Raw genomic sequence first — 24,514 nt, 5'->3', positions numbered from 1 at the left:
ATCTCCGCTAAAGCAGGTCAGGGGCCCAGCGGGTGATGCGGTTTCCCCAACTGGGGGACACCGTTTGCTCTTAGAGGCAAACGCCCCAAACTCATCCCTTTTCTCAGAGGTCCTAACCTAACACGGAGTCAGAGACAAAGGTGACTCGTGGGACTGAGCTGCCCGTTCTGGTCGCCTGGTAGGTGGCCCTGCGCCATCCCGGCTGGGATGCCACGCTGTCCCCAGCCCAGAGCTTCCATGAGAGGCATGAGCTTGCTTCTCTTTCCGCCCTTTGTGTCCTGGAGTCAGTCATGCAGAGGCACACGTGCCGGGGGCAGGGGCAGTGGGGCAGCTGCCATCGGAGCCCCCCAACCGCGGGCTCAGCCCCTGCCCGCCAGTCCTGTGGGGCTACCCGTGGGGAGACACGGGATTTCTCTCCCTGTCCGGGGAGAGCTGACTTCCTTGGAGACTTAGTTCACTGATGCTTCAGCCCACTTGTGTGATCCTTTCACTGGACTCTGAACTGAATTTGTTCTTCTTCATTTTTCTTACGAGGCTTCGCTCTGGCCGACGGTGGAGGGCCGGGTGGGAAGGGCTCCTTATCTGCTGTCCAGTCTGGGGTCGGCCCGGTGGCTCTGGTCCAGCAGCACCTCCCTGTGTGTCCCCTTGCCACTTTATCTGTCCCTCTGTGATTTTAGAAGGAATTTCGTAGAAATGGGAACTGGAGATTCGGTGTGGATTGAACAGAAAGTGTGATCGTCACACTGGCTTATTTGCAAGAGCAGTAAAAGGACCCTAAATATTCTGCCTGCACACATATTCCTGCCTGAAAATTACTAGCCTCTTAAATTAATTTATGATTTTTGGAGCAAATGTTCAATAACTGTTCTTAAATCAACAACATGGATTTAAAAACAAAATTATCAGCATTACCTAGTGTCTCACAGAAAAGAAGAAAAACCTAGCCGATCACTTCAGATTTAGCTTTGAGATGTTATCAGCTGTCAGCTTTCTAAGCACCCTTTCCCCTTGGTAAGTGCAGTGCAGTGAAAATGCTAGCACGTCCATGAATGTCGAGCAGGCGCAGTTCATCCCGGAGACCCGGCACGTTGCACACCTTCCCAGGAAGGTTCGCATCAATCACTGAGTAACATCTGTCTTCCGTAAACACCACCCCAAGCGCCCTTCTTCTCGGAAAGTTGGGCCAAGGGAACCAGCGCAGATCCCCTCCCTGCCAAGTCTTGCGTCACGAGCCTTCGTGATCAATAAGAACATTGTGGCGGTTGTTTCAGAGCTGATGAAGTTACTTGTCTGCAAGCCGACACTTGACTCGAAAGGCTGGTCTGGTTTCTGTGGTGCAAGTGTGGCCTTCGCTGGGCCTGTCCTGGCACCGAGCTGCAGGACTGCTCTGCCCGGACAGCAGCTGGGCCCAACCCTCAGCTTCCTAGTGTGTAACCCATCAGCCGGACCAGCGCCTCTGTGACAGGACATGGTGTCTTTTCCGTCAGAACCACCATGGCCCGATAGTTAGTAGGAAGGAGGGAAAGAACAGAATGGAAAACCCATCAGATGCCTGGCTGTGGGCTCTTCAACTCTGGAGAGACAGAAAATGTGATGGCCCTGTTTTTCTTAATAACTGGGATAAATGCAGATAGTTGTAGGCCATTGAGCATCTAAGGATGAGATGATGCAGAAATGCATGACTTAGAAAAAGTTTCTCCGTTCATAGTTGAAATGCACAGTGTTTCTTGGCTTTTCTGTAATCGGTTGATATGGTTTGTATATTCATGTCAGGCTCTTAGAATTTCCTCTTGGAGTTTCTGTCTTCCTCCTTGAAAACTTTCTGTTTCATTTTCAGGGAAATGGAATCCTTTGGGTCTTACTTGTTGAAGTATAGTTTTGTTGTGTCCGATACTACTTTTAATTTCACCAATTGCGGGGTAAATAAACCATTGTGCAGTTGGAAAAAAAAAAATTGGCAGAAAGGCAGAATATGTTAAAGACTCTTGCTTTTCATTACTAGGGAGATTTCCCAACTGGAGTGTCTCTGTTTTATTTTGCCTCTGGCTAACATCTAAAGATCAGTCATAAAGCTCCATGCAAATACTTTCATGTATTAGAAGAACAATATTTTGACACTCATTGACACAGCAAAAAAATACAACCCTAAATTAGTGTTCAGGAGGACAGTGAAGACATTGTTCATTCTTGTGAGATGCATGTGAAGATGTTGTGTTGTGTTAACAGAAAAGACGCCCCTCAGCCCTTGACCGTCAGCATTTGCCAGGAGAACCGCTTCTGGTTTTTCACAGGACTAGACAGCTTTTTATTCTTAATCGTGGGACTTGAGCAGTCATTGGTACTTGTCAGACTACAGAAAATTTTAGTCACCAAAAAATAAAGGTTTATTCTCCAGAGTCTAGCAATTTGAGTTAAGCTTCTCTAAAGTTTTTGTTTGGTTGTTTTTTTCTTTTTTTTGGTTGGGGGGGGCATTGTAGAATATTTAAAGACTTGATATGTTAACTATTTTGAAAATATTAATTCAATTTATCAAAGGCCTGATTTTCTAAATTTCATCTAAAGTTATAAAGACTCAAAAAGAAAAATCTCCTGTCACTATCTATGTGTTTTTAAAATAATCAAACTTTTAGGAGTTCTCTTGATTTTTTTTTTTTAATTTGGAGAACATAAAGGAGCTTTTTGTTTAATTTTCAGCAGTGTGGAGGGGATGTAGTCTGTAAATTACTGGTTTTTTTATATGTAGTGGAATTTCTCTCCTCCCGTGTCACTAGGCTCAAATATTACTGCTACAAGAAATGTTTTCTTAAATAGAACTAGCTTCCCTTCCCATCTCTCTCAATCAAGGACACTACTGAGTCAGCATCTAGGAAATAATTATGATAACAGAAACTTTACACTCATGGGCAAGACCAGGTTAAAAAGAGCAACTTAACCTCCCAGAAGATCAAAGCTTATGTAGTGTTTATGTTGGGGTGTTCTTGTATTTAGCAACCAGAAATTAAAGGCAGAATGATTAAATCTAAATCTATTCAAGCGTAGTTTTGAGAGTATGGAGGGGAGAGTGACTTTTAAATTGAAATCCTGACTTTTGTGAATCAGGATGCTGTGGTGAAACACGTTTGAAATGAGTTTCAGTGAATGCGTTGAATGGGCACCAGTTCCCTGGTTGCAGGGATGCGGCGTGTGCCGGGCCGAGGTCCTCAGGGATGCTGGACGGGCAGGCACCGCGCTCGTGGGTTAAGGGGCAGACGGGTGAGGATCCTCAGAGCCCCCCCGCCGCGAGGTGTGCCCGCCGTCTCCCCGCTCCGGCCAGCGGTCAGCGGTCGCCCCTTGGTCCCGGCTGGCTCGGGGACGTGGCGTTCCTCCCTCCTCCCTGAGGATTCTGGGGCCCGGGTGCTGCCTCACCCCTTGGACCTGCCTTCTCGGCGTTGATGCATGGCTGCACCCCCCCGCCCCAGGCAGGGACTGGTCCCCAGCTGTCTTCCTCCGAGCTTGTGGCACAGGGAGCAGAAACCAGCTCGAAGAAATGCAGGTGGAAAAGGAGTCATCCCAGGGGGCGGTGGGGCACTTCCCAGGCCGGGGCGGTGGAGTCGCTTGCCGTGCTCCGGGCGCCTGCCCCTCGCTCCCCCCAGGCCTGGGGTCCCGCCCTCCCCACCTCTCGCCCAGCAGGTGTCCTGCCCTGGGCTCTGCGGTGCTCCTTCTGCCTCAGGCCTCCCCGCGGCCTCAGCAGGGCGCTGACCACCCCCCAGGACAGTCAGGCATCTCCGGTGCCCAGTGCCATCCTGCGCATTCAGTCTCTGGGCCTCTGATCACAGGCTTTTTTGAGACCCCGATTGGCCCAGAATATGTCTGTGTCCATCCTTGATATGGGACTGGGGGAGGGGAGGCACTGGGATGGGCCCCTGGCTGAGTGTAGCCCTGGCCGCACGCCTGCAGCTCAAGCTGGGGGTGGGTGGGCCTGCTTGGGACGGAGGTTGTAGGAAGCTCCCACGCCTGATGTCTCCTGGAGGCTCCCTGGAGTTTATGTCTCAGAAGTTCCTCCTTACGTCAAATGCTGGACTGTTAGAGCCTTTTTCCTGTGTAAAAGGTGGGTGTCCCTAAGCCAGGTGCAGCACCTCCCGTGTCTGCCCCCACCTGCCATCCTCCCAGTGCCTGGCACTTCGTGGGCTTCCATAAATACTTGCTGACCGACAGGTCAGGTCCCCGGGCTGGTCCGCAGAAGTCCACGCAGCTGTTCCTAACGACCATTTATAATAGCAGTATTTCCACAGGAAGATGCATGGGAGTGTAATGCAGAGAAAAGAAAACGAAACGGGATTGAGGCTCTCGTCCCACCTCCGGCCAAACTAGCTGTGTGACTTCAGCCAGATCACATAACCTCTCTGTTTTCAGCTGCTTCCCCGCCTTTTTATGAGTTGAATTGAATGACAGCATCTCTGAGGTCCCTTCCAACTATGAAAGTCTGTGGCTCTGACTTACAGAATGGGGATTAAATTCACTCCACCCTTTCACTCTGCGTGCCATGTATGGACGCAGGACTTTGGTCCTGGAGATGAACTAGGTTCTCCCAGGTGCCAGGAACCCTCTCCAGCTACGTAATCACCGTCATCATCATCATGATAAATAATAGTCCTTGAGCGCTTACTCTGTCCCAGGCAGTGTTCCAGGCACTTTTCATATATTAGCGAATTTAATCCTAAAAACGACCCTATGAAGTTGGTGCCATTATTCTCATTTTTCTGAGGCCCTGGAAGATTAAGGAACTTTCCAGAAGTTACCCAGTGACTCCTGGAGCCGGGGTTTAAGCCGGGTGGTCTGACTCCAGGTCTGAGGCCCACAGCACGCGCTGGTTCTCGGTGTGGTCCCCAGACCAGCAGCATCAGCTTTGCCCTGGAACCTGCTAGAAGTGCAGATTTTCAGGCCTCACCCAGGCCTACTGAGTCGGCCTCGCTGGGGCTGGAGGAGGCCCGCGATCTGTGTGTTAACCTCCCAGGAGACTCTGAAGCACAGACTCCAGCGCCCCTGCCTGCTCCCTGAGCCCTGCTGTCATCGTGCCCGTAAGTGCCTCTCTGGGTCTTTGCGCCCCGCTGTTCCCACTGGGAGGCAGGGGTGTGGTGTCACTGCCCACTTGTACACGAATGAGACAGGCGTTCAGAAGTCAGACGGTCATGAACTGGGAGCTGGTTAGACCACTTTTCGAGGTCTGTCTTCTAGTTGGCGTCACCGGTGCAGTCACTGCAGGAGAAGTCGGGTGGTGGAGACAGCGAGGACGGAGGGAGGGGAGGGGAAGATCCCGCCAGCTGTGTCCCGGGGTGAGCAGGCCGTCTCCACGGAGCCCTGCAGGTTGAGCGGCGGGACGAGAGGCGGCCCTTCTCCCTCCGCAGGCCGGCTCCGTGGCCCGGCTGCCCCATGAGTGCCCGCCAGCCTCCTGTGTTCGTGGGCACGCAAGGGGCGCCCTGGTGAGCTGAGATGTGCTGTGAGCACAGGACGTGCACGGGGCTTCCAAGGCTCAGTGCATAGGAAAACAGTGTAAAATACCTTGATGATATTCTCTATTGAAACGACAGTGTTACTGCATATACTGGCTTATAAAGCATTAAAGTTAGCTCTACCTCTTCCTTTTCCGGTTTTAATGTGGCTAATAGAGAATGTTAAGTTATATGTGTGGCTTGCCTTGCATTTCTGTGGGGCAGTTCCGTTTTAGGGAACCTTAGCTTGCAAAGTCCCGCCTGCGTTTCCCTTAATGCCCATAGCGTGATGTGTTTATCGGGGTTAGTCACCGGTACCGATGGTTGTCAGCACTGGAACCCGGAGGTCCGTGGCGAGGCTCAGACCTGGCACTCAGGGGAGCCCAGGACCAGCCCAGAAGCTGGATCCCTGAGGTCAGAGTCACACGAGAGGCAGAACCGGGGGGTCAGGACGGCTGTGAGGGGAAGGTCACAGTGAAGTCAGAGCTGTTTCCCCAGGGTGAGTTGAGGCGGCCCTGGGCCGGGAGCCACGAGCCGGGAGCGGCGGGCAGGTGGCCGGCCGTGGGCGTGGAGTCACTTCTGCTGTGCAGCCGGAGCTCGTCCCCGGCCCCCGCTGAGCCAGGAGCGAAGTCTGGGTGGCTGGCCGGGCATGCGAGTGGGAGCAGGTATTGGAAGCGCCTGGAAGGGGTAGGCGGCTGGGATCCAGGAAGCAGCACTTCTGGGAAGCGCGTTGTGACAGTCATGGTGTCGCGGCCCGTGTGCCAGGTGTGCGTCCCCGAGCTCGTGTCAGCCTGGCCGTCACTGCACGGTGCGCGGTAGGCAGAGGTGTGCGGGGACACTACAGCACAGGCAACAGTGCGTCTATGGAAGGCAAACGTAGGGATTTCATTGCAGTATTGAAACAGTCATCACAGGACTGCCCGCCCATCCTAAATGCCCTGTCACGGTGCGACTTTACTGCTTTTCTCATGGGGGGGGGCTGCCCTTTGTCTGGATTTGGGCTGTGCCTGCCACAGTAGTCCACGGAGGGGCACGGCGGGGCCTCCCGCGGCTTTAGGAGGCCTTGCAGCTTCTGTTTCCTAAGGAAGCTGGGCCAGACTGGGTGAGAGGCTGCGGGGACGGGGCACAGGGAGGAGGGCTGGGGGGCGGCCCAGCACGGAGGACCCAGCCTGTGCGGGAGGCCATCTCGGCCAGCAGCCCGGGAAGCAGGGGGAGCCGTCCTCCCGGGTTCTGAACTCAGGGCCCTGAGCAGTGAAAAGGTTTAAGCCAGAGCTTCGGGATGGCCGATGAAGCGGCATCCTTTGTTGGTGTGTGCGTTTTCCCTTCCGGTTCTTCCCTGTATTGTTTACGTGGTCACATAACCTTGGGTACATCCCATCTTCACGTGCTCACTCAGAGCATGTTGTGCTGGGCACACGTGTCTGGCGGTAGAATTTGCTCAGATTAACTTCCAGTCCTAGAAGTCCCACAAAATGACGTTCCATAGGGCTGGACGATGTCTTTATCGATGCCCACCCTTTCCTGCAGGACGGCAGGAGGGACCCCGGTTTCACTGTCGGGGCCTGGCCTCCTGGCTGAGGGGCAGTGCAGGCTGATCGGGCTCGGGCTGCTTGGGGGCCACAGTCACCAGCCCAGTGCCGGGAAATGAGGGCAGCCGGGTCCCGGGGCAGAGAGGGTCATGGTTTTGGAGAGGGGGTTTTGGGAGGACTTTGAAATGGAGCTGCAGGCCCGCCCTGCACTTTCCTGCTCCTCTTCATACCGTTCCACAGCAAATATGCAGCCTCATTCAGACAGGAATAATAATGGGAAAGGTGAGTGGGCCTGGGGAGAGGGCTGCAAGGGGGGGACAAGGACCCAAACGAGACAGACCAACAGCACATACGGGTCATAAGGAGTAGCAGCAAAGGGAAGTACCACGGATTCAAAGAAGCTTACAGGCAGCGCAGTTTGGTTCCATTTGCCAGAAGCCGAGGTGGGCAGATTAGAGTCCGTGGGCCAGTCGCTGGTTTTGTAAACAGCACAGCTGCACCCACCTCTTGCTGTGTTGTCTGTGGCCGCTTTGTGCTCCAGCGGCAGAGCTGAGGGGCTGTGTTACAGCCTAAAGTATTCGAAAGCCTAAAGTATTTACTCTCTGGCCCTTTAAGAAAACGTTTGCAGACCCTGGACTTAAAGGAAATAAATGAAGGAGTTAAGCTAGAAGTAGTCAGTAAAGACATGGACAAGAGAGAGAAAATCATTCCAGAGGTTGAAGTCACATTAGCAAGAAAAATTTTAATAAGTGTTATTAGAAACAATCAGGTGAACAAGCAGGAGGAAATCACATAAAATAATATGGAAGAGAACAAGGATAAATATGATGAGGCAGCAAGTAACAGACCTGAACGCAGAAGAAGAGAGATACAACACACGCATAACTGGCATGCCTGGAAGAGAAGAGGAGCGCGTGGAAGCGTGGAAGAGAGAAAATGTACGCAGAGATCAATAAATAACTACGTTACCTGACTCTGCATACGGAGACAGCAGATGGTGTTCCAGAAAACTGGGTCAGAGGGACTCCCAGAGGACTAGAGCTTTCAGGCTGTATGTTGTTACCCCCAGCCTCGGACTTCGTAGCTTGGTGGACCTGGCTGGAACAAAAGGGCAGGGCAGGGCAGGGCAAGTGTAGGTCTGGCCTCTTTCAGTGCATTGGTATCAATGTTGAATGATATGTTAATAGCAAGAGCTAGATAGCCTGCTAAATTTGTTTTATTATTTTTGGTGTTTTTTAAAATGTATCGTCTAACGATTTTTTTCCTGTCCAGTAACTTTGTACTTTTAAAATGTCTAAAAGACCCTTAATCAAAGGAATTGACAAACAACAGTATTTTTACCCATGAAGAAATTAATAGATTGAGGTTTTGATTTTATGCTAGATGATTTTCTCAATACAGTCGTGTTTGTTAGTCATTTAGGACCTGTTTCCCAACTATGTCAGAGTAAGGGGTACTCCCCCGGGTTAACCCGCCCGAACTATGTGCGTCCCACAAAGCATAAGGCCCAGCCTAGCCCAGGACTCCTTGAAGTCCTGATTCAAACTGAAAACACCAGGCTATCATGATGAAAACAGCTACTGAACAACAGAGCTTAAAGAAAATGTATGTGAACAGTTCCACACTTAGAATCCTTTATGGGGAATTTTAATCTCCATTTGTTCAAATGCCTCTGATTTTTATTAGAATTATCTCATAGAATTTCTCCCCTATTTTTATACATATATATGTGTATATATTTATGTACGTGTATATGTTTAGATTATTTTTATGACAGTAGCCCGTAAAGCACAAAAGCACAGGGCTGAAAAGGCAGCAGTCAAATAAACATAGTTAAACATAACCTTGATTAACAAATCTCGTTATTCATGGATGACAGCTCAGTTAATAAGTGTCCGTGGCTTGGATACTGAGCCGGAGGTTAATGGCAAGGTGGAAGCAATCGTCGAATCCAGGTTTTCAAGACAAACACACATCACAGCCCGAAAGGCACGCGTGGAATCAAGGCTAGCTAGTCGGCTGTGGTGATGCACTTTGGCTGTTCTCCACCACTGGTCCAGCTGGGAGCCACTGCAAGCTCCCGAATCCAGGAGAGAGGAGGCCCCTCCACTGTGACTGTGGCGTTCGTGATCTGTACGGCCGAAGAGCAGGTGTGGGAGGGGAATATTTTTGGGGGGGGTGGGGAATTTTTTAAATGAAAGTTTTATTTTGGCTTCTCTAAATGAGATTTGTAAAACAGATAGATTCACTGTATAGTTACAAGAGAGCACATGTCCAAATGGAGCGGATACTTACAACCACCTAGACTTGGCCTTCAAGCGTCAGCGACATGGAGTCGGGTTCCGCCTGGACTTTATATGCCTTAAAAGCAAGGTGAACATGGGACATGGTTGGAGAGCTGCGCTGTCCATTTGCCGTCAAGGGACATTTTGATGTTGAAGAATCCCAAGCCTTGGTACATTCCTTAACTGCTTGTCTTTCCTCCCTGTGGGATGGATTAAAAAATAAAAAGCAGGCGATGTTTTCGTTTGCACTGGTGATCAGGTCAGGGCAGAGGTAAATAAGTGTGTGAGGAGGTGGGTAAGTCAGTCGTATCCTTATGGGGCCCCTCATTCCAGGAGTGACGGGCCCAGAGTGCAGACGCCTGAAACCTGTCACCTCGGGAGCGTTTCTGCACCGGAAGCCGGAGCTGGGTGGGGACTTGAGCACAGGGGTGGCCGGCCGAGTCACGGGTCACATGTCCCGCATGTGAACAGGAAGGTGAGGGGAGGTGAACCTTTGCCTCGGCCGTGCCATCCATCAGGGAAGAAATGGACCAGATCAGCGTGTGCAGCTGTGTGAGGAGGTGCAGGCCTGGGCGCTTCCCACACAGGGGCCTTTGTGCTGGACACGACGGAGCATCGCGATGGGCTGCCCGGCCCCGGCTCGGTGGCAAATTACTAACCCACGATCACCGCAGAGCACAGACTTGTTCATCTTCTGATCTGGAGTGTCACCGGTCTTCATTTACCAGTCAGAGACGATTCATTGTGCTCAGTGGAAATTCAAACAAAGCCTTTCCCTCTGCGTTTTAAAACCAGTAAACTATTCAGTAATAACAAATAAATCTGGAGCTGTATATCCTTTCCCTCCCATTCCCAGGCTGGAGTCTGGGACAGTATGAACTTTAAAGGAAATGCCTAGAAATCGGTAGGTCAAAGGCCGCGGATGGTCGGTTGGAAAAGAAAAGGGCAGATTCTTGGCACTCACTGTGGTGAAAGCGAGGGCCTCCTGCGTGCCCAGATTCCCGGCGGGGATGGACCGAGCGCCAGGGAGCTGGTGCCGGTGTCTCAGGCCATCCACCCGCAACCAGTCATCGTGTTTTCTCCTTTTATTTTTAGCAGCCCTTGCTTTCTTTCACATGATTAAAAATATGATTTTTTCAAAACCGTTCCAGCCCAACATAGTGTTTAAAAGAAATAAAATAAGCTGAGCAGTCCTGAAAGACCTATTTGAAATGTTATTTTTAGAATGGAAATTCAAGTAAAACACCCTTAAGTACATACACTAATCCCTCAGAAAAACGTTCAGATAGAAATTCTAGCCAGAAGCATAATTTAATTTTTCCTAAAAACTTTGGAAGCATTTTGAAGAAAGCCAAAACGTGTGTGTGTGTGTGTGTGTGTGTGTGTGCGTGTGTGTGCACGCAGCCCGTGAGAGGGTCAGCTTAGTTGGGGAGGTGCCCAAAGGGCAGCTCGGGCCAGTATAGCCAGTGTGCTGTGCCATCGTCCCAGGGAAACCCGGAGAGACACAGGCCATGCCAGGGCCCAGGCTGGAGGGTTCCCAGGCAGAGGAGGAGGGTATTCCAGGCTGGGTGGATACCTGCAAGACGCGGACACCAAGAGGGGCCTCTCGCCTCTGCTGGTGCCCACGACCAGGGCACCTTTGAGGAGCTGAACAGCCAAGGGCGCTGGCCCAGGGTCTGACACTTGGGGCCGCACGCACCATCCCGATGAAGAGGACAGCTTGCATTTTGTGCCTTTTGAGAACTGATCAAGCTTTATTATTAATATAATTCATGTAAAAATTTTCAAGTGTTATAAATAAATTCATCAACTATAATCTCTTAATGCAAAACAAAACTGCAGATCTTTCATGAATGTGAACAAACCCCTCTCCTGCCAGGACGCTTTCGTCCGATGCGTCTCAGCATGTCCCTGACCTGGGTCTGCTTCCAGCGTCCCACCCGTGGGCCGCATCTCCAAGGCCTGTGAAATCGCCGAAAGCCTTGTCTTCTGTAGGACAAAAATACAATTTAAAACAATCTGGAAATAGACCAAAATACAAAATATTCACAAGAAAAAACTTCGAGTACAGGAGAAATGTGCGCGTTTTTATTTTTTAGAAGGCTGCCATAAATTGAAATGAATAAAGAAGAATTAAACTTTGCTGATTGTGTTTTCTAAAAGAAAATAAGCTGCTCCATTGATCTCAGAAACCTATGTTTCAGCTTATCCAACAGCAGCTAGGGAGACACCAACCAATAGTTTTCTATAAATGTTAGAACAAGAGTTCAATGCACATAATATTGGGGATTGTGTTCTAATGAGGTGACTGTTGCTTTCACCTATTTTATTTTGAAAAGTGGGTGTGAGTGATGAAAAAAATTGATTTTTAGAAGAATTTTTATTGAAGTATATAGTTGATTTATAATGTGTTAGTTTTAGATGTACAGCAAAGTGATTCAGTTATACATATATATGTGTATATACATATGTATATTCTTTTTCAGATTCCTTTTCATTATAGGTTATTACATTGAGTTGTGGGTTTTTTTTTCTTTGTCTTAGATTTTTTTCCTAAAGAGACTGCTGTCAGATACCAGCTATACTTAATTTTGTAAAATCTTCATCTTCTGTCTGTATAAACAAAATCTTTAAAATCAGTGTGTGGCTCCAAGCTATAGAAACTCTAGGCCTGGCTGCTACGGTGAGAGCCATCTGAGCTGAGTTTTGGGGCCGTGTTTTGGGTCTTTTACATGCAGCTAGGCTTCCGGCCCTCCTTGAAAAAGCCCATCTGCGAGACGCACCCACCGAGCCCCTGACCTTCAAACACAGCTACTGAAACCTTAACTCTGCGCAGATGTCTTCACTGCCAGATAACTTTTTAAAAGTGCCGTTCGTTATATGATTGTTTTTCCATTAAGGATTGTTGAATATTTTGCTTTACCATGTCCCCGCAGTGGTAAATTTCCAACTTTACTGTTAAGAAATTTGGTCCTGCTTTGGAGGATAGACACCTGTCCTTAAATGATATTTTCTTGCCTTCCTTCCATGATTCTTAAATATCCTATGAAAAGGTTATTCGGTGCAGACGCTCTTCAACATCTCATACCTGTGAGCTGTAGTCCAAGGTCCTGCTGCGTGCGTCTCACCTGGGCTGCTGCAGACAGAGGTGCTGCAACAGCTGCCCAGCTTGTGCACCTGGGCTGTACCCAGAGGTCCCCAGATGATTCTGCCGCACTTTAGAGTTTGAGAACCACGACTGCCGTGGTTAGGATAGTGGACCAGATTCGTCGTCACTGTCTGGCTACACAGGTTAAAGCATCTAAACAAGGAGGCCGTTAGCCCTTGGTAGCCAGAGTCACCGCACCAGAATCCGAGGAAGTGAAACTTCACCAGCAGCTCACCCGGCTTCCCAGATAATAAGATAATTGCTTTGCTCTGTTTCGCTTCGCTTCTCCTCTGTAAAAGCCTTGCCCCCCCGTCCCTGCGTGGGGAGCCTCCTGAACACCTTTGGAATCAACGTGTGCTCAGATAAGCTCCTGAGAGTTTTTGTGTGCCTCGGTTTACCTGTTAGCCCTGTCCCTGTCCGGCGGTGTGCGTTGGTGACATGATAGTTCCCGAGGGGCAGCTGGGCGCAGCTTTCACGTGGCTCTGCCTCTCTTTCTAGGCCATGTGGCTGATGCTGCAGAACGATGAACCCGAGGACTTTGTCATAGCCACGGGGGAGGTCCACAGCGTCCGGGAATTCGTGGAGAAGTCGTTTCTGCACATCGGAAAAACCATCGTGTGAGTATGACTGACGGACGTTTGTCAGACATTTGCTCGCTCCTCTGCCTGCATTTTGTCTTTTTCCCCCTTTGCGCTTGTAAAGCGTGAAGCAGGGGCTTGGTCCCACTTATAGTGAAAGTCAAATGTTTGTCACCGTCTAACTCAGTTTTTTAAAAATTTCTTAATTTTTAAATACGTTTTTAAGGTTTTTACTTTTTAACTTTAAATTTTGTATCATGGTTTATACTCAGTTTACTAGGACTTTACTGTTGCTAATTGCTCTTAACAGATCAATGTGATAACGTTACACAAACTTTTTTCAATACTTTCACTTTATATTTTAAACTTTTGAAACCATAGAAACTTACAGAAAAGTTTCAAATACATGACCAGCATAATTCTTTTCTCTGAACCATTGAGAGTAGGCCCCATCCCCCTGGACTTTTGTGTGTATTTCCTATAAACAGAGACGTTGTCGAACATGAACGCAATGCAGCCGTCCAAGTCAGGAAATCGCACTGATAAGTGAGTACTGTCTAATCTGCAGATCTCACTTGAGTCTTGCAGTTGGGCCAGCGCTCCCCTTTATACCAAAATGATCCACACACTACATCTACTTGTTGCATTACACAAATTTTGAAGTCAGATTTTTATTGGAATATTTGAAAGATTTGGGGGAAATCCTTCACTACAGATGGAAGATCCTCTTTTGGTGATTGTTTTATTGAGATAAAATATATATAACATAAAATTTACCATTTTAATAATTTTTAGACATGCAGTTCAGTGGCATTAAGTAATTAAGTATATTCACAGTGTTGGGCAACCATCACCACCATCCATCCACAGAACTCTTTCTTCTCCCCCAACTGAAACTCTGTTTCCATTAAATGCTGACTCCCCTCCCCCTCCCCCACCCCCTGGCAGCCACCATTCTACTTTCTGTCTCTGAATTTGATGACTCCAGGGACCTCATATCAATGGAATCACACAATATCTGTCCCTCTGTGACTGGCTTATTTCGCTGAGCCTGATGTCCTCAGGTTCCATCCCTGTTATATCCTGTGTCAGCATTTTACTCCTTTTTAAGGCTGAGTAATATTCCATTGTGTGGATGGACCACGTGTAGCTTATCCATCATCCGTTAACACCTGGGTGGCCCCCACCTTTTGGCTGTTGTGAATGAAGCTGCTGTGAACACGCGTATACAAATATGTGTTTCAGTCCCTCCCTGCTTTCAGTTCTTTGGGTTATAAACTTAGGAGTGGAATTTCTGGGTCATATGGTAATTCTGTGTTGAACTTTTTGAAGATCTTTCAGACATTTTTCCAAGATTCACTTTTAAAATATAAGAAAGGACTTCCATTTCTAGCTATGATGGAATAATAGAAATCAGATTAAACCTTCTATCTTGAAAAACCAGGAAACTATATGAAATATATAAAACCCTGTTTGGGCAATGGGCAGTGCAGGACCGTGATCCCTGGTAGAAAAGGAACAAGTGAGGTGAGCCCTGCAATCACCTGGCTTTCCTGGAGACATGGTCTCCACCAGGGAGCGTGGAAGAGGAACTTCAACAGAGAACAACCGTTTGCTGAAAGCTGAGGAGGTAGAGGTCAGAATTCAGAGAGTCTGAGGCACCTGGATGTTGTGGAGCCGAGTTCTAGAAAGGTGTGATGATCTGCAAAGAAAAAGAGTTCCCAAAACGTGCATAAGGATCCCACTGAGTCCTTATTGAATATTAAGAAGACATTCCACAGGCTTGGATGAGGAACTGCCCGGGAGGTGGAATTGAAGGTTTCTTAGAGCGTTCCCAAGCTTGGGAGGCACATGAGCTTCAGCCATAATGGAGAGACCTCGTTCTCACTCAGTGACCATCCTCACTCAGAGGATGAAGTAAGATTCCAGAAGGGCTATGCTTCAGTGATGGGACTGATCCCCAGAGTAAAGGCTGCTCTAGACCCAGGCTAACAAAGCTTAAACACAAATTTCAAAGGGATCAAACTGGATACAAATAACTTAGCCTTTGACCATTGCAAAGCCCAGTGTTCTTCAAAGGAATACAGTAAAATCTAGACTCAAAAGCATAAAGTTTTTTTTTCTTTTGATTTTTATTGGCGTGTAAGTTGCTTTACAATGTTGTGTTAGTTTCTACTGTACGGCAAAGTGAGTCAGCCATACGTATACATAGGTCCCCTTTTCTGGATTTCCTTCTCATTTAGGTCACCACAGAGCACTGAGTAGAGTACCCTGTGCTATACAGTAGGTGCTCATTAGTTATCTCTTTTATACAGAGTATCAATAGTGTATATATGTCCATCCCAATCTCCCAGTTCATCCCACCCCCTGCCCTTCCCCATTGGTATCCATACATTTGTCCTCTACGTCTGTGTCTCTATTTCTTTTTTTTTTAAATAATATTGTTTTTATTTTATTATTTTTTTATTTTTATTGTTTTAATTAATTAATTTATTTATTTATTTTTGGCCGTGTTGGGTCTTCGTTTCTGTGCGAGGGCTTTTTCTAGTTGCAGCAAGCGGGGCCACTCTTCAACACAGTGTGCGGGCCTCTCGCTATCGCGGACTCTCTTGTTGCGGAGCACAGGCTCCAGACGCGCAGGCTCAGTAGTTGAGGCTCACAGGCCTAGTTGCTCCGCAGCATGTGGGATCTTCCCGGACCAGGGCTTGAACCCGTGTCCCCTGCATTGGCAGGCAGGTTCTTAACCACTGTGCCACCAGGGAAGTCATGTTTGTGGATTTTTTTGATGATGGCCACTCTGACTGGTGTGAGGTGATACCTCATTGTAGTTTTGATTTGCATTTCTCTAATAATTAGTGATGTTGAGTCTTTTCATCTGTTTGTTGGCCATCTGTATGTCTTCTTTGGAGAAATGTCTGTTTAGGTCTTCTGCCCATGTTTTGATTGCGTGGTTGGTTTTTTTGATATTGAGCTGTGTGAGCTGTTTGTATATTTTGGAGATTAATCCTTTGTCTGTTGCTTCGTTTGCAAATATTTTCTCCTATTCTGAGGGTTGTCTTTTCTTCTTGTTTATGGTTTACTTTGCTGTGCAAAAGCCTTTTAAGTTTAATTAGCTCCCATTGTTTATTTTTGTTTTTATTCTCATTACTCTAGTCGGTGGGTCAAAAAAGGCCTTGCTGTGATTTATGTCAAGGAGTGTTCTGCCTACGTTTTCCTCTAAGAGTTTTATAGTGACTGGCCTTACATTTAGGTCTTTAATCCATTTTGAGTTTATTTTTGTATATGGTGTTACGGAGTGTTCTAATTTCATTCTTTTACATGTAGCTGTCCAGTTTTACCAGCACCACTTATTGAAGAGGCTGTCTTTTCTCCATTGTATATTCTTGCCTCCTCTGTCAGGGATAAGGTGACCATATGTGCATGGGTTTATCTCTGGGCTTTATATCCCGTTCCATTGATCTGTATTTCTCTTTTGGTGTCAGTACCACACTGTCTTGATTACTGTAGCTTTGTAGTATAGTTTGAAGTCAGGGAGCCTGATTCCTCCAGCTCCGTTTTTCTTTTCAAGATTGCTTTTGCTATTCAAGGTCTTTTGTGTTTCCATACAAATTGTAAAATTTTTTGTTCCAGTTCTGTGAAGAATGCCATTGGTAATTTGATAGATTACATTGAATCTGTAGATTGCTTTGGGTAGTTTTGTCATTTTCACAATATTGATTCTTCCAGTCCAAGAACATGGTATATCTCTCCATCTGTTTGTGTCATCTTTGATTTCTTTCATCACTTTCTTATAGTTTTCTGCATACAGGTCTTTTACCTCCTTAGGTAGGTTTATTCCTAGGTATTTTTTTCTTTTTGTTGCAATGGTAAATGGGATTGTTTCCTTAGTTCTTAATGTTCAGCATTCGACCAAAAATTAGTAGGACTGTCATAAAGGAGGAAAATGTGACCAAAAACCAAGGGGAAAATCCATCAATAAAAACAGACTGAGGAATAAAAAAGATGATGGTATGAGTGCATAAAGAAGGTAAAATAGCTATTATAACTATGTCAAGTATTTTAAGAAAATCATGAGTATAGTGAGGAGAGATAAGGAAATATATTTATTTTTTAAAGAGCCAAATGGAACTTTTAGAGGTGAAAAATTAAGTATCTGAAATGAAAAGCTCACTGTTGACACTGAGAATAGATTAGATACTGCAGAAAAAAAACTAGTAAACTTATAGACATAATACTAGAAATGACCCAAGATGAAGCACAGGAAGAAAAAGACTGTAGGAAAAAAAAAAAAAAAAAAGAACAGAGTTTGATTTGATTAACCTGTGAGACAAAATCAGACAATCTAATATATGTGTAATCAGAGTATTGGGGGAAAAGCGGGGAGGGCACAGGAAAAGAATTAAATAACAGCCAAAAATTTCCCAAATTACTGAAAATAAATGCTAAAGAGAAAAAAATTAAAGCAGCCAGAGAAAAAATAGAATTATTTGCAGAGGAACAAATATAGGAAAGTTTTGTTATCAGAAACTATGCAAGGCAAGAAGACCTTGGAGCAACATCTTTAAACTGCAGGAAGCAACCTAAACCTCGAGTTCTGTACCCGAGGAAACCATCTCAGAAATGGAGGCGAATTAAAGACTTTCCAGACAAACAAAGGCTGAGATGGTCCATCGCCAGCAGTCATTTAGACGGAAGGAAAATGATACTAGTTTGAAGCTTGGATCTGTACGGAAGAATGAAGAGCAAGAGAAATAGCCAAAATGTGGGAAAATATAAAAGTTTTCCCCTCGTTTCAAAATTTCTTTGAAAGGTAATTGACTGTTGAAAGTAAAAATAATGACAATACATTATGAGGTTTCTAATACGTATGTAAATAAATTGTATAACAACAGTAGCACAAAGAGTGGGGACAGGATGGAAGCAGTGCATCATTACTGGAAGATTCTTACACCAGCTGGGAATTGGTATGATATTATTTGAAGACAGACTGCAATTAGTTAAAGTATGTACTGCACACTCTAGAGAAACTACTAAAACAAAACACAATGAAAAATAGCCATAAGCCAATAGTGGAGTCAAAACGCAATCCTAAAAAATACTCACCTAAAAGAAAGCAGGAGAAGAGGGAGTGTGAACAAATAACAGATGGGACGGATAGAAAACAAATAATAACTATATTGATAATTACATCCATTGTAAATGCTCTAAATACTCTAATTAAAAGGGTGATATAGTTGGACTTGATAAAAAAAAAAGCAATATGCTGTCTACAAGAGACACACTTTATATATAAACACATAGATAGTTTAAAAGTAAAAAGATGAAAAAATAAAACGTCCAAACACTAACCGTAAGGAAACTGGAGTGGCTATATTTATATGAGACAAAATAGACTTCATTTAATTAGAAGGAATAAAGAGTCATTTCACAATTTTAAAGGGTTGATTCTTCATGAACACATAATACTTTTAAATGTAATACTTTTTAACGTATCTACACCCAGTTATAGATACTTCAAAATACTGACAGAACTGATAGGAAAAAAAGACAAATGAACTTTATGCTCGTGTACTTCGACACTCCTTTCTTCGTAACTGACAGAACGAGTAGACAGAAAATATCTGAGGATACAGAAGACCTGAACAACATAGTAAACTTACTTGACCTAATTGACATTTCTAGAGCTTACCACCCAACACACTTCTAAATAACTCACAGGTTTAAAAAGAAATCACAAGGGAAATGAGAATATATTTTGAATTAAATGAAAATGAAAACAGCATATCAAAATGTGTGGGATACTGCCAAAGCAGTGCTTGAAGAGAAATTTGTGGCTTTGAATACTAACGTTAAAAAAGAAGAAAGAGCCCAAACCAGTTATCCAAGCTTCCGTCTTAAGAAGCTAGACAAAGAAGAACAAATTAAACCCAATGCGAACAGAAAGAAGGAAATAATAAAGATAAAAACAGAGATCAATGAAGTAGAAAACAGGAAAACAATGGAGAGAATCAGTGCAACCAAAACCTGGATAAACCTCTATCCAGGAAAAAAAGAGAAGACAGAAATTATATGTAGTAGAAATAAAAGAGGGAACATCACTACTGATCCTCCAGACATGAACAGAATAGTAAGAAAATATTATGAACAGCTTTTTGCCGATGACTTTTTCAAGTTAGAGGAAATGGGCAAATTTCATGAAAGACACAAATTGCCAAAACTGACTTCAAGATATGTATAAATCTTAGTAGTTCTATGTCTGTTAAAGAAACTGAATTTTATACATTTAAGAAAGAAAATAATACCCTTTCTATACTCACTCAGAAGAGAGAACACTTCCGAACTCATTTGATGAGGCCAGCATTACCCTGATGCTAAAAATAAAAATGTTACATGAAAAGAAAGATACTGACTAGTATTCCACAAGAACAAAGAAACATAAAAGTACTAACAAAATATTAGCAAATTGAATCTATCAATATATAAAAAGTTGGTACACCATGACCAAGTGGGATGTATTCTAGAAATGCAAGGTTGGTTTAACATTTGAAAATCGATGTAATTCACCATATTAAGAAAACAAAAGAGAAGCCATATGATTTTTTTCAACAGAGGCAGAAAAAGGCATTTGGCGAAATTTAACAACTATTATTAAAAAATAAAATAAAAGAAAATAAAACTTTCAACACACTAGGAATAGAAGGAAATTTCCTCAAGCTGATAAATGACCTCTGAGAAAAACCAACAGTTAACATTATACTTAATGTTGAGAGACTGAATAATTTTCTCCTAAAAATGAGGCTCAGGGCAAGGATGTCTGCTTTTATCAAACCTTTTCAACATTGTCCTGGATCCTAGCCAAAAGAAAAAAACAAAAAGAAATGAAAGGAAGATGCATATCTGTCTTATTCACAGATAGCATGATGTAGTACATAGAAAACCTAAGTAATCTACCCAAAAAGCTACTAAAACTAACAAGTGCGTTTAGCAACATCACATGATACAAGGTCTATATATAGAAGTCAATTGTATTTCTATGTACTGCCATTGAACAACTGGAAATTGAAATTTTTAAAAAAGCACATTACCACTTACACTAGAATCAGAAAAATGAAATAGAGTGAACTTAATAAAATACACAAAAGATCTGTACACCAAAATCTAAAAGACATGGATGAGAGAAATCAAAAAAGCCCTAAATAAATGGAGAGATACACCATGTTCTTGGATTGGAGGACTTGATAAGATGCCAGTTCTCTTCAAATTAATCTGTAGATTCAGTACATTCCTGAACAAAATCACAAGCTTTTTTTTTTTTTTTTTTTTTGGTAGAAATTGGCAGGCTGATTCTAAAATTTATGTGGAAATGCAAAGGATCTAGAATCATTTTGAAAAAGAAGATCAAAGCTGGAGAACATTTACTGTCTGATTTTCAGATTTCTTTTAATTCTTAATCTGCATGATGTTGATGTAAGGACAGATTTACAGATCGAGGGAACAGAATATAAAGCCCAGAAATAGACACACACTTATATAGACAATTGAATTTTTACAAACTTGTCAACGTAATTAATTGGAGAAGGATAGTCTTTACAACAAATGGTGCTGGAATCAGGAATAGCCATATGGGGTAAAAAAGTGAATCTCAACCCGAGTGTCATACCGCACACAAAACTAGTTGAAATGGAGCAGAGGTATAAATGCAAGAGTGGAAATCGAAAACTGTTAGATGAAGACATGGGAGAAAAGCTTTGCAACTTTGGGGCAGGGAAAAACGTCTGAGGTTGTTTTCTGTTCCTGAGTTACGAGAGTTTTTATGTTTTGCAGATATACTCTCTCAGCCCATGACTTGCCTTTTCAGTTTCTTAACAGTGCCTTGCAAATACCAAAGTTTTACATTTTCGTGTAGTTCAATTTATCATTCTCTATGGCTTTTTGTTTTGTGTGTGTTTGCCTTAAATGTTTAGATCAATTGGGGGCAAAGGCAAGGATTTCTTAGGACACCAAAAGCAAGAACCATAAAAGAAAAAAATGACAAAATGAATGTCATGATTAAAAGCCTTTATTCTTTGAAAGTGACTACTAAGAAAAGGAAAAGGCAAACACTGGTCTGGGAGAAAATGAATGTAATATTTGCATCTGACAAAGGACTTACATCTAGAACATACAAAGATCTCCCGTAACTCAAAAGAAAGAAGACAAATAATTCAATTTAAAAAATGGGCCAGATGTCTGAACAGACACTTCACACAAGGAATTCCACAAATGGCCACTTAGCACATGAAAAGATGCTCAGTGAGATCATCATCTAGGAAATGCACGTTCAAACGACAGTGTGGTACCACTGCACTCCCTTTGGAATGGCAAAATGGAAAAACTCAACAGAGCCAAGTATTACTGAGGATGCTGGGACAACCGGAACGCTCATGCATTACTAATGGAAGTATGAATAGTTCAGAAAACACTTTGGCTTTCTTATAAAACCAAGTCTATATTTACTACGTGACCAGTGATTTTCCTAGACATTTACCAAAGAAAAATGAAGATGTATGTCCACATAGAGACTTATCCATGAATATGCATAACAACTTTAGTCCTCATAAAGCGTTAGCTCCACCAGTGTTTAATCAGCTGTCAGATGATGTGTCCGCACGAGGAATACTGCTCACTCGTGAAAAGGAGTGGACACCTGGCACACTTGGAGGAAGAGCATGGACTGTGTAATTCCGCGCATGCGATGCTCTAGGAAAGGGTGACTGGTGCTGATAGGAATCTGAGCGTGATGGGAGAGCGACTGGGAGAAGGAGAGGGCATCTGTGGCGGGGGGGGGGGGGGGGGGAGGGGGGGAATGTCTGATATCTGGATTGCAGTGGTGTCTGCATGAGTGCACGCATCTTTCAAAACTCATCAAATTATACACTTGTGACACATTTTGTTTGTAAATTATACCTCAATATAGTTGATTTTTCAATAAAAGGAATCAAAAAAGAACTTAGGTGCCCATCATCAAGGATATTCAAGTGAGTTTGATCAACTGTTATCATACAGCTATTAAAAATAATGCTGAGGAGAAACTTGAATAACATGAAATATGATTATGACAATATTAAGTGAAAAACAACAGGATCTGTTGGCTGATCTACAGTCCCTAAAAATATGCATACAAAAGATTAGAAGAAAACACACAAAAATTTTTAAATGGCAATTTCTACATGGCAGAATTATGTGTGACCTTCAGTGTTCTACTGAATACATTTCTCTATATCCAAATGTTCTATAATGAACTTACATGCTTTTGTAGTAAGACGTCAACTTACACACAATTTTTTGAAGTTAGGGGTAGTCTTACAAATGAATCCCCAAACAAGACTCTCTTTTGATAAGTGTATGAAACTTGGTCATTCTCCCACTCTGGAGACGATGTGTTGTTTTCAGTCACCAGGTCATCCTTCTGTCCTTCTGTCCGTAGGTAGTCCCATGGGCAAATACCTTTTTTTTTTTTTTTTAATACCTAGCACAGTCTTTCACAAACTAAGAATTCTTTAAAAAGGAAATGTCTTAGAAAGGCATTCCATGTCTAGTTCATTTGGAGACTATTGAATATTTTAACCCCTCTTAGAGAATCACCAGTAAGGAATCTGTTTAACTTTGTTTAACCCAGCACTTTCCAAGCTTACTGTATATTAGAATCCTACACAAACAACAGAGTTGTGTGGATTACCCGCTGGGAGTGTTGTTCTGTCCTTCAAAGCTGAGTAGCAGCTTCCTGGCGGGTCTGAGCCCGCCCCTCTTCCCACTTCTCCATCCGAAGGGAAGGCACAGTAAAGCCCTGGAGTCAGTTTCACTAAAATCTACTGCAAGTTTCAGGCAGTGACCTTCATTTTGTTTCAAATGACAAACTAAACCACAAGTCAAACTTTTAGTGGCATATTAAACATTGCCTTTGAGTGCTATATAAAATTTTGGTGAAATTGAGCCCTTTTCCTGAATTCTTCCAAAAAGAGACACGGGCGTGAGGTGCTGAGGTCCCAGATGAACTAAAGGTCTTGCTTTGCCCCTCTTGTCTGAGTCTTCTGTCGGTGGCAGCTCCCACCTGCGTGCCCCGTACCTGCATCGCTGGGCTTGTGGGAACAGAATGCGTACATCGCACGTTCCTCACAGTGTGTCTGAAAATGCAGAATTCCTTCTCAGGGCCAGATAATGAAATCATGATGGCTTTATGAATGCTGTCTGCAAGTCATGTTCCGTTGTTTGTTTTTTTTCCAATTTCCTTCCCCTGGATCTTCTCTCGGCCCCATGAGCCGCATACCGATCTCAGCTGGAGGACAAGCAGGGTAGTCACGGCTGCTCCCGGGTCCCGTCCCCGCCGTCCCCGTTGCAGCTGTGGCTTTTGACAGGGCCGGCGAGTCCTTCTTGGGAACAGTTTCTGCACAGTCAGACACCAGGCAGAAACGAGCAAAGAAAACACACTGAGATGGAGCAAAGCCTGGAAGGCCAAGGATAGTATTGAGCCTCTAGGCCTTCGGGGCACGCACCTCTTTCCCCAAGGATGCTGGTTTAATTTCTCTCCTTCATGACTCGGTCATGTCCTTCTCTGCACACAGTGTGGCATAATATCGTGTGAGGTATAAAAGCACAGCCGCAGTGCCACATTCCCTGGGTTTGAATCCCAGCTCTGCAGCTTTCCCGGGGAGTTAGTTACCCTCAGCGCCTCCATTTTCTCATCTGTAAAAGGGGGATAATAAGGGTCCCTGCCACACAGGGTCGGGTTGAAGGTTAAATGTGTTAACATTTGTGAAGCACCTAAAGCAGGGCCTGGTGCATCGTAAGCTCTGTGTGTTTGCTATTAATGATGAAATGGGTAATTGATGGAAAATGACATTTGTCAACAGTGAATACAAGCGACAAATAAAATGTGAAAACAGTAAGATTGGGCAACTGATGATATGTTTGGGGACCCAGAAAAGTAAAGTCACACCAGCATCTCGTGCTTATGTGACCAGAAGGAACGTAAGGGAGACGCTTAGCAGAGAGGCAGTTGAGGGAGGAACGGCCCAGGTGCCCTGCTCTGGTTGCGTAGAGACCTCTCCTCCTCTCTGGGAAGTAATCCGCAGTTTTGTCAGAATTACGACACCTTTTGGCTGCATCTGTCTCCTGTTGAGCAGAAGTTCTCAAACGCTAAGGTGCTGTGAATCACTTGGGGATCTTGTTAAAATGCAGATTTGGAATCAGTAGGTCTGGGCGGGGCCTGAGGTTCTGAATTTCTAACAGGATACCCAGTGGTGCAGGGGCTGCTGGTGCCTGGACCACACTCTGAGTAGCAAAGCCTGGGACAGTCGTAGGACCTCAAGTTCGAAATGAGCCTGACAGTCACCATGTCCAAGCCCTTCCCCCTTTGGACCTTGATCGAAGTCACCTGTGACTTTGCCTTCCGTGGTGGACTGGACAGTTCTCTCCTTAAGGCAGAATCTGCTTTGGGTCCTTTCTGAACCTTGCATTCTGCCCAGCA

The 24,514-nt window shown here is 44.8% G+C and overlaps 1 protein-coding gene across 2 annotated transcripts in view; it reads left to right on the top strand.

Moving 5' to 3' along the window:
* GMDS (GDP-mannose 4,6-dehydratase) overlaps window positions 1-24,514 on the top strand; it is a 490,833-nt gene that overhangs the window by 386,877 nt on the left and 79,442 nt on the right. For both annotated transcript variants that reach the window (XM_059937772.1, XM_059937771.1), the window contains one exon: window positions 12,929-13,047. In XM_059937772.1, coding sequence (XP_059793755.1) covers window positions 12,929-13,047 — 119 coding nt within the window. The remainder of the gene's footprint in view (window positions 1-12,928; window positions 13,048-24,514) is intronic.

Source organism: Balaenoptera ricei, chromosome 11 (genome assembly GCF_028023285.1).
Source record: "Balaenoptera ricei isolate mBalRic1 chromosome 11, mBalRic1.hap2, whole genome shotgun sequence".
Lineage (NCBI taxonomy): Eukaryota > Metazoa > Chordata > Mammalia > Artiodactyla > Balaenopteridae > Balaenoptera > Balaenoptera ricei.
The sequence above is the reverse complement of the archived record's forward strand: the minus strand, read 5'-3'. Positions and strand labels throughout refer to the sequence as shown.